The following is a 12740-nucleotide window of genomic DNA, read 5'->3' on the forward strand; positions in this document are numbered from 1 at the left end:
AATTTATTTCTTCTACCGAATTAACCTTTTTATTAGTAGGAGCTCTTTCGGTATGCCATTGTGAATAATTAGCTATAATATTCTCAAGCAATTTAGTAGCTTCACCCAAAGTAATTTCCATAAAAGTACAATCCGCGGCGGAATCTAAATGATTTCAAAAAACAAAATTCAATCCCTCATAAAATTTTGTATGATCATTCAGAGATTTAAACCATGAGTAGGACAATTTCTTAGCATCAATTTCATTATTTCACAAGATTGCGCAATATGTTCATGCTAAAGTTGATTAAAATTCATGATTTGTGTCCCAAGGGAAATAATTTTCGCGGGCGGAAAATACTTAGTAATAGAAGCATCCTTGCATTTATCCCAAAAATCGATACTATTGCGAGGCAAAGAAGAAAACCAAATTTTTGCACGATCTCGCAAAGAAAACGGGAATAATTTCAACTTCACAATATCATTGTCCACATCTTTTTTCTTTTGCATATCACAAAATTTCGTGAATGTATTAAGATGGGACGCGATATCCTCACTAGGAGTACCGGAAAGTTGGTCTTTCATATCAAGATTCAAAATAGCGGGATTAATGTCACAAGACTCCACACTAGTGGCAGGAGGAGCAATCAATGTGTTAATAAAATCATTGTTATTGGTGTTGGAGAAATCACACAACTTGGTGTTCTCTTGAGTCATCATGACTACGCAACAACATTGCACTCAAAACTAGATATGACGAGAAAAACAGCGAACGAAAAAGGGGGCGAATAAAACGACAAATTTGTGAAGGGGGGGGGGAGAGAAAAATGAGAGGCAAATGGCAAATAATGTAAATGGCAAGGAGATGAGATTTGTGATTAGGGACCTTGTGGATGTTGATGATGTCTCCCCGACAACGGCGCCAGAAGTTCCTTTTGATGTGGCTTGAACTGTGTCGTTGTTTCCCCAAAGACGAAGGGATGATGCAGCACAACAACGGTAGGTATTTTCCTCAGTGATGAGACCATGGTTATCGAACCAGTAGGAGAACCACGCAACACCACGTAAACAGCTCCTGCACACAAAGAAGAAATACTTGCAACCCGACGTTTTAAAGGGGTTGTCAATCCCTTTTGGGGAACAGTGCCAGAAATTGTCGAGCTGACGGGATAAAATTGTAGTTGATTGATAGATGCAGATAAAAGCAAATAAAATTCAGTGAGGTATTTTTGGGTTTTTGGATTAATATATCTGAAAATAAAAGCGAATAAAAATAGATCTTCAAAGCAAATATGATAAAGAAGAGACCTGGGGGCCATAGATTTCACTAGTAGCTTCTCTGAAGAAAAATAGCATACGGTGGTAAACAAGTTACTGTTGGGCAATTGATAGAACTTCAAATAATCTTGACGATATCCTGGCAATGATCATTATATAGGCATCACGTCCAAGATTAGTAGACCGACTCTTGCCTACATCTACTACTATTACTCCACACATCGACCGCTATCCAGCATGCATCTAGTGTATTAAGTTCATGGAAAGACGGAGTAATGCAATAAGAACGATGACATGATGTAGACAAGATCTATTTATGTAGAAATAGACCCCATCTTGTTATCCTTAATGGCAACGACACATACGTGTCGGTTCCCCTTCTGTCACAGGGATCAAGCACCGTAAGATCTAACCCATCACAAAGCACCTCTTCCCATGGCAAGAAAAATCGATCTAGCCGCCTAACAAAACCAAAGATTCGAATAAGAAATACGAGGCTTTAAGTAATCATGCATACAAGAGATCAAAAGACTCAAATAAATTTCATGGATAAAAACATAGATCTGATCATAAACTCAAAGTTCATCGGATCCCAACAGCACACCGCAAAAAGAGTTACATCAAATAGATCTCCAAGAGACCATTGTATTAAGAATCAAAAGAGGGAGGGAGAGAGAGAGAGAGGGAGAGAGAGGAAGCCATCTAGCTACTAGCTACAGACCCGTAGGTCTACAATGAACTACTCACGCATCATCGGAGGGGCACCAATGAGGATGATGCCCCTCCGTGGATGGTGTCTAGATTGGATCTGTGGTTTCTAGAACTTGCGGCAGCTGGAATTGATTTCGTCCACACCCGTAGGGTTTTTGGCTATCCAGGGTATTTATCGAGCAAAGAGGCGGTGCGGGAGGCGGCCGAGGTGGGTACAACCCACCTGGGCGTGCCTGGGCCCCCAGGCGCACCGTGGTCGGTTGTGCTCCCCTCGGGGCCCCCCTCGGGTACTTCCTTGGCCCATCGTGTGTCTTCTAGCCCAAAAAAATTCTCCAAAAAGTTTCGCTACATTTGGAATCCGTTTGCTATTGATTTTCTACGAAGAAAAAAACAAGCAAAAAATAGCAACTAGCACTGGGCACTATGTCAATAGGTTAGTCCCAAAAAATGATATAAAGTTGCTATAAAATGATTGTAAAACATTCAAGAATGATAATATAACAACATGGAACAATCAAAAAGTATAGATACGTTGGAGACGTATCAACGGGCAACGCATCCGCCATAGGTGTGCTTCCTGTAGACACTTTGGCTTTAGTGTGAAAGTAAGATAACCTGCTCCGCTGCCAATATTGCCCGCCGTTCCGTACGGTTCCTACATCACCTGTAAACAAAGATTAACAATAAACTACATTGTTAGTATGATTTTTGGAAAATCAAAGAGAAAATAAAGGCAACAAGCTACTAAGATAACCTGCACCGGGGTCATGATGTCGAGCTCGTTGCAGTAGTGCAAGTTCGTGGTCTTTGAATTGACAACAAAACCTTCAACCTTGTCCCACTTATACGCTCATGTAGGCACACGGTCCGGGTCATCATGATCATCCCATTGCTCGTAACCCGCAGGCAAATGCCGCCCAATTGGCAAGTGCTCCCAACTGCAAATCGATAAGAGAAGCATTGGACCACCAATATTGGCTTCCTTTGACTCTGCGACATATTTTGCATTCGTGCCCCTACGGCAAGCCTCGTCCAGATACACACAAACGACAAATATGTCAATACAAACAAAGCAAATTTCTACATTGTGAACACATATTACAAACAAAACTAGTTACCTAGCGATACAAATAAGATAGCGCCATCGTACCCCAACTTAGTCCATGCTCCCACCCAGGAAACAACTTAATCCTCATAAAGGAAGCGTTCACGCCAGTGCCGTCTGAGAAAAGAGTCCGGCTAACTACATACCACAAGTATGCCCTGCAATACTGTTGCACCGTTTCATCATCAGCATCATCCGGTAACTCGCAAAAGTTTTGAGCAATCCAATGATAACTTGCAAAGGCGGACTTCCCTTGCACCCCTGGCTCCCTCCCTATGAGTCCAACCATAATCTCACGCCATCCATCAGAATATGTGCTAAAACAAATAGGCTCTCCTTTGATGAGAAGTCCAGTGATCAGAGAAACATCCTGCAAAGTGACTGTCATCTCCCCAGCAAAGAAGTGGAAAGTATGTGTCTCAGGGCGCCATCGGTCAACGAGTGTCGCAATCGCACAAGGGTTCATCTTCGGCGTCGAACGAGACACAAGTGAGATGAAAGGGAGAAACCCAGTCTTCCGGATATACTCCGTGTATCACTCATCGTACTGCATCTTGTCATGAACCGAACCGGACCTCAGGTGAAGTTGATTAAAAACCCTTCCTTCATCTGCCTTGAACCGCCCATGGTGCCATTGATCGTACAGTGGATGGATAAGAGAAGCCATCCTACAAAATTACAATGTATATCATAAGCCTCCTTGTCATTTGTAAATATTCGGAGTAGTGCAAGTACAAACATAAATACATGTGCAAATATCCATATCCATACAACAAATGGATACATACAACTGCAAATATATACCTAAGCCAAATCTTCCATACAAGTGAACATGCATCCACACATTTGCAAACAACCTTAGTATTCCCTATGTCAAATTTGCTACAAAGAGTAACCCATACATAAAAACTAAAAAAAATACTATAAGTAATAAATCCTAATCATACCATACAAGTCCCTACCCATACATTTCTAAGACAAGTGCAAATATCAACAAATTTTGAAAAAGGGAATGAACTAGGGTTTCTACACATGGGGTCAATGCAAAAAAAAGTAACCAATAAAAGAGGAGAAAGTTGGGGGATTACCTTGAGGATTGGGAGGGGAAGAAGATCCACCACATTTCCCCTTTGATCCGCACTTCTATGCCACGGATTTGGAGGGGGAAGGGAGGGGCGACGGGCTGGGGGAGAGAGCAGGGCGAACAGAACAAAGCCTGTGGCTCGGGCCTCCTCGCGGCCCAGGCGATTTTTTACAGCGAAGGGGCATGGCGCCCCGGTTCAGGGCGTCATGGTCGCCTACATAGCGCCCCCGACTGGGGCGTCATGCATGCCCAACAATCGCCGACGTGGCAGGTTAGCGCCGTCGTATGGCGCCCTTGACCAGGGCGTTATGTAGTCAAGCATGGCGCCCCGGGTGCGGGCGTCATGCCAAAGGGACCATTTTGCGAAATCTTTTGAAAACGGGGCCATTTTGTACTGAACTTTGGCCAAAGGGCCAGTTTTGTGGTTTTTCACCGAGATGGAAGCGACAACGAAGGTCTCAACGCGCGCGGCCGGCAACCTGCAGTTCAAGGCCTCCAATTTTATCCCATGGTCGGTCGGCCAACCATTATTCTATTCGAGTTGACAGGTAGGCCCTTGCATGCAGGCACTGGCGGAGCTACAGCCAAGCAAAACCGTGCTATGGCTCTCCCATGTTTAGTGGAAATACACTAGGATATGAGAGCAAATGGGGCATGGAATTAAAATATATAGTTGGACTTCTCTTCAATTTGGCCCTCCTAGGTTTTTAAGTGTAGCTCCGCTACTGCATGCAGGGATTTTTTTGCAAAATGTGATGCCACGCTGTCCACACAATCATCGCCCCGTGGTGGTTGACCAGTCAACCATATGCCAGCTCAACGAAATACATACGCAAAACCGTATTTTGGACCATATGTGACCCCATGACAAGTTGAGGGATCATATTTGGGGTACATTGAAGTAAGGGTACCAAGTGAGCACTGGCTCAAGTTCTGGGATCGTGGGAGGATTTTTCTCTTTCTACATACAGGTTTGTTCATAATTCCTGCATCCATCTCATCTTTTGTTTGTTTGTTTGTTTCCTTGCATCATATATACTTTATTTTGTACATGATGATGCACGACCATGATGAAGACGAGATGGAAGCGACAACGAAGGTCTCAACGCGCGCAGCCAGCAACTTGCCATTCAGCCCCGCCAATTTTATCCCAGGGTTGGCCGGCCGGCCATTATTCTATTCCAGCTGATAGGTGGTCCCTTGCATGCAGGATTTTATCTTTTGCAAAATGTGATGCCACTTTGTCCACACAGTCATCGCCAATTGGTGGTTGACCGGTCAGCCATATGCCAGCTCAACGAAATACGTACGTAAAACCATATTTTGGACCGTGTGTGAACTCCATGACAAGTTCAAAGATGGTATTTCGGGTACATTGAAGGTATGGTACCAAAGTGAGCACCGGCTCAAGTTCTGGGATCGTGGGTGAATTTTTCTCTTTCTACATACAGATTTGTTCATAATTCTCTTACTTGTTTGTTTTCTTGCGTCATATATACTTTATTTTGTACGCGTTGATGCACAACCATGATGAAGACCAGATGGAAGCGGCAATGAAGGTCTCAACGCGCGAGGCCGGCAACCTGCCGTTCAGCCCCGCCAATTTTATCCCAGGGTCGGCCGGCCAGCCATTATTCTATTCCAGACTCTGCCGGCCTCCCTCCGTTGCAACATGTTTCATCAGGGACTTCTATGACCCAATGTCTTGATAATTATCAGACATCAGAGACAGACCTATATATATATTTTGAACAAAAAGCTGACCTACCTATGGCCGTACCTTTTGAAACGATCTTCTTGCCGACATACTATATCCCATGATATGATATTAGTATATCGCTCTGCTGATATAACAGCCTAGCGTTTGCTTTGCTGGCAGATGGTAAACTCTCATCAAACCAAGAGCAGATCACTTTGCAATACCCACAGGACCAGCTAAGCTAGTATATATGGAACGAGAAATTCTACTTGGAAGCCAAACCAAGAGAGCATGCAAAGAGGGACACAACAATAGTGATAATCGCATCACCACGAGCTTGCTATGCTCACTTGTTGTCGTCCTGATGATCGTCCTTGTGAGCGCCGGCGATGAGGCCGCGTTGCTTGCTTTCAAAGCGCAGCTTAGCCATGGTGGCTCGCTAGCCTCCTGGAACAGCAGCACTGACTTTTGCAGCTGGCAAGGAGTGACGTGCAGCCACCGCAGGCCAGTGCGGGTGGCGGCGCTGAGATTGAACGGCGCCGGGCTCGTCGGAGCACTCTCCCCAGCCATTGGGAACCTCACGTCCATGCAGACGCTCGAACTAGGCTCCAACTCGCTCCACGGAGACATTCCGGCGAGCCTCGGCCGACTCCACCGCCTGCAGAGGCTCTACTTGAATTACAACTCCTTCTCTGGCACATTCCCTGCTAACTTGAGCTCTTGCACCAGCATGACCGAAATGAGACTGGACTACAACAAGCTTGGAGGGCACATCCCGGCTGAGCTTGGCGAGAAGCTCACGTCCCTGACAATAATCTCGCTGAGAAAAAACAACTTCACAGGGGCCATCCCGGCATCGATGGCCAACCTGTCCAATCTACAGTTCCTTGAACTCACTGAGAACCAGCTCATTGGTTCAATCCCATCAGGGCTGGGAAGCATCCGGAGCATGCGTTTTTTCACTCTCTATGCAAATAACGTCTCTGGTACGCTTCCACCTTCTCTCTACAACTGGTCATCCCTGGAAGTATTTGGTGTAGGGTCAAATATGTTGTACGGAAGCATTCCGGATGATATCGGAAGCAAGTTCTCCAAGTTGAGACATCTTGGCTTGGTTCATAATCACTTCACAGGAACCATCCCTTCCTCAATATCCAACATATCTTCCATCCAAGTACTTATGCTCTCGTCAAACAAATTTAGTGGGTATGTGCCTCCCACGTTGGGGAGGCTCAGACGTCTCCAACTTGTGAACTTGAGTAACAATAAGCTTGAAGCAAATGACAACAAGGGTTGGGAATTCATCACTTCTTTGGCAAACTGCAGCAGACTGCAGCTATTGTCATTCAGCAACAATGCTTTTGAAGGACAACTGCCAGGTTCAATTGTAAACCTCTCAACGACTCTCCAGTCCTTATACTTTGGTGGAAGTATGATCTCTGGAATTATTCCTGCTGACATCGGTAATCTGGTTGGTCTCAAAGTTTTTGATATAGCAGCTACTTCTATATCTGGAGTGATTCCAGATAGCATCGGTAAGCTAGAGAACTTGGTCAATTTAAACTTGATCTACCATACCTTGTCTGGTCTCATACCTCCATCGCTAGGAAACCTTTCACAATTGATTAGCCTTCGTGCACGTGATTGCAATTTGGAGGGGCCAATTCCAGCAAGCCTGGGAGAGTTGAAAAATATCTTTATGATTGATTTGTCAAGGAATTTCCATCTTAATGGTTCAATACCAAGAGAGATTTTAAAATTAACCAGCCTCTCTTGGTATGTGGACTTGTCATACAATTCCCTTTCTGGACCCATTCCCAATGAAGTTGGTAGCTTGTCAAACCTTAACCAACTTATTCTATCAGGAAACCGATTGTCTGGCGAGATACCTGATAGTATTCAGAATTGCATAGTGTTGGTACTGCTATCATTAGACAATAATTCATTCGAGGGAGTCATACCTCGACCACTGGCAAATATAAAGGGGCTCATTAAACTAGACCTCAGCATGAATAAGTTCTTTGGTAATATTCCTGATGCCCTTGGTAATATTGGAAACCTGCAAGGACTATACCTAGCACATAACAACTTGTCCGGGTCAATCCCGTTAGTCCTACAAAATTTGTCATCATTGTCTGAACTGGATATATCCTTCAATAATTTGCAAGGCGAGGTGCCACATGAAGGTGTTTTTAGAAACATCACTTACTTAGCGGTTGCCGGGAATATCAATTTGTGTGGTGGTACACCTCAACTGGACATGGCTCCATGCTCCATAAGCAAGAAGACTAGAAAGATGCCAAAGTCCCTTGTCATTTCTTTAGCGACAGTTGGAGCAATCTTGTTGTCACTTTCACTTGTTTTTCTTATTTGGATGCTTTGCAAGAATCTCAAACCAAGCCAGAAGACAGTAGCCCAAAATTCAATTGTTGGTGACCGTTACAATAGAATCCCCTATCATGCATTATGGAAAGGAACTAACGGATTTTCAGAAGCCAACTTGCTTGGGAGAGGAAGTTATGGTGCAGTTTATAAGTGTGTTTTGAACACTGAAGAAAGAACATTGGCTGTCAAGGTTTTTAATCTTGGTCAATCTAGGTATTCAAAGAGTTTTGAGGCTGAGTGTGAGATCATGAGAAGGATGCGACATCGTTGTCTCATTAAGATCATTACTTCTTGTTCGAGCGTCAACCACCAAGGTCAGGAGTTCAAGGCATTGGTTTTTGAGTTCATGTGCAATGGTAACTTGGATGGTTGGCTTCATCCAGAATCTCAACAACCTACTACAAACAACACACTCAGCCTTGCTCAAAGGCTTGATATTGCTGTCGGTATTGTGGATGCAATAGAATATCTACACGACTACTGTCAACCATTGGTAATCCATTGCGATCTTAAGCCAAAAAACATTCTTCTTGCTGAAGACATGAGTGCACGAGTTGGAGACTTTGGCATATCAAGGATTCTGCAAGAAAATACAAGCAAGGGGATGCAAACTTCATATAGCTCAACTGGAATTAGAGGTTCCATAGGCTATGTTGCTCCAGGTGATTGAAACTCTTCTAATTTCATATTTTACTTTTCACTCGAATATGGCATGCTAACCACAAAACATTGCATAATTGTAGAGTACGGTGAATGCTCTGCTGTCTCAACAGCTGGTGATCTTTATAGTCTTGGCATATTATTGCTTGAGATGTTTACCGGAAGGAACCCAACAGAAGGCATGTTCAAAGATTCATTGGATCTGCATAAGTTTGTTGAGGATGGAATCCCAAACAGAACCTTGGAGATAGCCGACCCAACATTGTGGCTGCACATCGAACGACACAATAACACTGCTAATAATAGAATCCAGGAGGTATTGGTTTCGGTCTTAAGGCTTGGCATATCATGCTCAAAGAAACAACCTCGAGACCGAGCACTGACAAAAGATGCAGCAGCCGAGATGCATGCAATCAGAGATGCATAACTCAAGTTTACAGGGGAGCATGGACCAGAAAGAGAAGCCTCAACTCAAGAAATTCAGAATAGCATTGGATAAACAAGCTAGTACAAGAAATACTCATGCATTAGTAAAATCTTTATGTGTCGTTTCAGCTAGTAATTGTTCTCAGAGCTATGTTTCTGTACAACTATATCAAATAAGTGCGGAAACATGTTGTTCTGCGATATTTGACAAAGCAAAAGGTGAACAAAGTTTCGGAAAAAAAGCAAAAAAATCTTAAAATTTGTGGGGGTTCAATATACTGGTGTGCACAAGGGCAGTGCAAAATTTTGGCATCTTTCGACATTCGAGGAGCTCGTGGCCAAAAAAACAAATTTTGGCTCAAAAAAGCAAAAATTTGTTTTCTTTGCCACGAGCTCCTCGAATGTCGAAAGATGTCAAAATTATGCACGTGCCTTGTGCAGACCAGTATATTGAACCCCGCAAAAGTTCATATTTTTGATTTTGTTGCTATTTTTTCGAATTTACTGTTCATCAGGAGTGGATTTTTTGTTTTTTTCCACGGGCGCCTTGGGTGTCGAAAGACCAGGAAATTTGGCACGCACCTTGCACATGTAAGCATGTTGCATGGCAAAAAAATTAAGATTTCTTTGAACTGTTTTTGAATTTTTTACGAATTTACTGTTCATCAGTCAAACCCGGTCAAAGTCAGCGCGGTCAAACCCGTCAAACCTGGTCAAAATCTGGTTTTGGACTAAATTTGTCCGGTTTTGAGACTTGAGGGACCAAATGTATACCAAAAAATTTGAAGGACCAAGTCTGTACTTTTTGGAAACTTGAGGGACTAAAAACATACTTTTCTCTATCACCAAGCAAGTGTGTCTGGCTGGTTACTATCACAACATATCCTTGTAAGGGTATCTCTAACTGATCCCGTAAAAACCATTAAAGGACGAAAATTGACAGCTAACCACACCAAACCGATCCCTCAAATCGTTAAAGGAGGATAATTTCACTCCTAAGTTTACTCTGGCGTCCAACTCTCCTATTTGTACTCCGTGACGCCGCTCCTTACAAATTTGCAGTTCTTTTTCTCAAGTCTACTATAGGCCGCCCTGGTGACCGGGAAAATGAACCCCCCCCCACCCCCCCACCCCCAAACGCCCTCGCAACTCCGGCGACGCTCACCAACTCCGGCTGGCGCCAGATTCTCACCAGCGGCAAGGAACTTCATAAATTCGTGGCGTTCATCCTCCCGCACTTTCTAGCGACCCCCGCGCCGCCGTTTGTCCCACGTGGTTGCCTTCACCTTGTGTGTGTGTGTGTGTGTGCGTGCTCATGTGTGTGTGCTACAGCTGCTGCGTTTGTGCATGTGTGCTGCTGCGTGTGCGTGTGTGAAGCCGGCCACGACCTGCACTGATTAAAAAAAAAAAGAGGATGACCCCGGCCTCTGCATATGGGCGATTCATGCAACCATCTTATATCTTTTATCTTATATTTACTAATTGAAAGCATCATACGGTCTTCATCTTAACCCTCGGAAACTAAGCAAAGTAGCCGTTTGATCTCCAAATTAGTTATCAACCACCGCTGGATGCGATGCCTCAAGGAGTCCTCATCCGTTGTCCCACCTTAAAGCATCTTCTTGAGGAAAAAAAAAGATGTGATGCCTCAAGGAGTCCTCAACCGTTGTCCCACCTTAAAGCATCTTGGTTCCCAAAGAAAAAAGAACATCTCCTGCAACTTCTTCATCATCAGCAAAAACAAAACAAAAAAACATCTCCCGCGGTCTCCTTCCTCCGCCAATCTAACCCCTCAAGACGCACCACCTCAATCATAGAAAAAACACCACAGATGCAACAAGCCCTAGCGCTGCTCCTCCTCATCTGGTGCCCAGGGATGCAGCAAACCCTAGCACTTATCCTCCTCATCTGGTCCTCCTCCACCTCCCTTCTAATCTGTGGTCTTAACCTAGCAGTCATCTAGAACGATCCAACTAACCTATTCCCCAAACCCTTCCTCCACGACCTTTGTACTCCAATCATGCAGCAACGCATCCTGGCTAAGGAAAAGGTCGTGCAGTCCCCTCAGCTGAGATCCCCCAACCAGACTGCAATCCATGATGTGCAATGAATTGGAGAAGGAGGTGTGCATCCAAGGCAGTTTGAAGAACCAAATCAGATGGATGGCGTTGTTGGTCAGATTGCAGAGTGGAGCAGCTATGGCAGATTAATGGCGCACAGGTTTAGCAACCCTACACTAGAGTTCTTGGCCGGTCACTCCTATCCTAAACCATAAACCTTTGATCTGTTCTACAGCCTGAATCCTGTGAATTTTCACACCTTCCAAGTTCTGAACATGCATCAGTCCAACACCTTCAGTTCATGAATTTATTTCCAGATGATTCTTGGAGTAGAGGGTGTGTACAAACGATTATTTGAGGTAGATGGAGTAGCTGCCACCATTAGTGACACTGCTGAATTAAAATACTGCAGCCAGTTGACTAGCAGAAAAGTTGTTCACCTCCTTGGCATTCTTGTCAGACACTCCCGCTCCCACTCGACAGGAAAGTAACTTTGTTTCCTTGGAATCTATGCTTTAGATATATTTTACTCATATATAAGTTTTATCCAAGTCGTTCATGTTACATCCACAATTTTGATCTTTAGTTCTTCCATCAATATTATAACTCAATAATGTGATCCCGATGCACATTGTGGGCAACCTGGGACAGGTGGTATATATAGCTAATGCTGAATTACTTACTTCATAGTAGATCGGTTCCACTTTTTCCCATGTTTTACATACCCATCTAATGCTTATAAAAATGAGCTGGTACAGAAAAATAGGCAAATAGTTTATGTTATTTCTGACAGATTGTTTATTACATTATCCAACATCCAATTCATGTAGATCATTCATTTGATGGATTACTAGAACATGTTAGGCAATCAGCATATGTTCAGTTATGCACAACTTTCAGTCAACTATTATTAAAACAGGCGGAACACCTACTGAACATACGTTCATCCGTGAACCATACAAGATTACTTCTTTTGATGTAAGAATCAAATTATTTCTGTGTTTTATGTGATTCTTGACATAGTTCTTTCTCCCAGGAAGTTAACAACCTATTGACAAGGCAATATATTTGCCATGCATGTACATGCTAGACCTGCTGTTTTAAAAAATAGACAGATGATCTCTATTATATTCCCAAGGCAGGTCTATCTACATGTTCTGTTATTTTCTGGAGATTATTAATTACGTGATCCAGATTCTAATCCATGTACATCATTCGCTTGATTGGTTACTGGAACATGTTAGGCAATCAGTATATGCTCAGTTATGATCATTCATTTGATGGATTACTGGAACATGTTTGGCAATCAGTATATATTCAGTTAAGCACAACTTTCGGACAAGTATAATTAAA

The 12740-nt window shown here is 43.5% G+C and overlaps 1 protein-coding gene across 1 annotated transcript; it reads left to right on the top strand.

The window, feature by feature from the left end:
- Positions 1-6106: 6106 nt before the first annotated feature.
- Positions 6107-9504, top strand: LOC123170599 (putative receptor-like protein kinase At3g47110). Its single transcript, XM_044588443.1, has 4 exons — positions 6107-7880; positions 8025-8903; positions 8985-9217; positions 9457-9504. Exons 1-4 carry the CDS (start codon positions 6107-6109, stop codon positions 9502-9504), a joined length of 2934 nt encoding a protein of 977 aa, XP_044444378.1.
- Positions 9505-12740: the final 3236 nt, after the last annotated feature.

Source organism: Triticum aestivum, chromosome 7D (genome assembly GCF_018294505.1).
Source record: "Triticum aestivum cultivar Chinese Spring chromosome 7D, IWGSC CS RefSeq v2.1, whole genome shotgun sequence".
Classification (NCBI taxonomy): Eukaryota; Viridiplantae; Streptophyta; class Magnoliopsida; order Poales; family Poaceae; genus Triticum; species Triticum aestivum.

Bases quoted from the DNA above. Each gene is read 5' to 3' on its own strand.
- LOC123170599 (XM_044588443.1), top strand. From the start codon at position 6,107: ATGGAACGAGAAATTCTACTTGGAAGCCAAACCAAGAGAGCATGCAAA. The intron at 7,881-8,024 runs GTAATATTCCTG...ATAATTTGCAAG, and splicing joins CAGCATGAATAAGTTCTTTG to GCGAGGTGCCACATGAAGGT. The intron at 9,218-9,456 runs GTATTGGTTTCG...GTGTCGTTTCAG, and splicing joins CTAATAATAGAATCCAGGAG to CTAGTAATTGTTCTCAGAGC.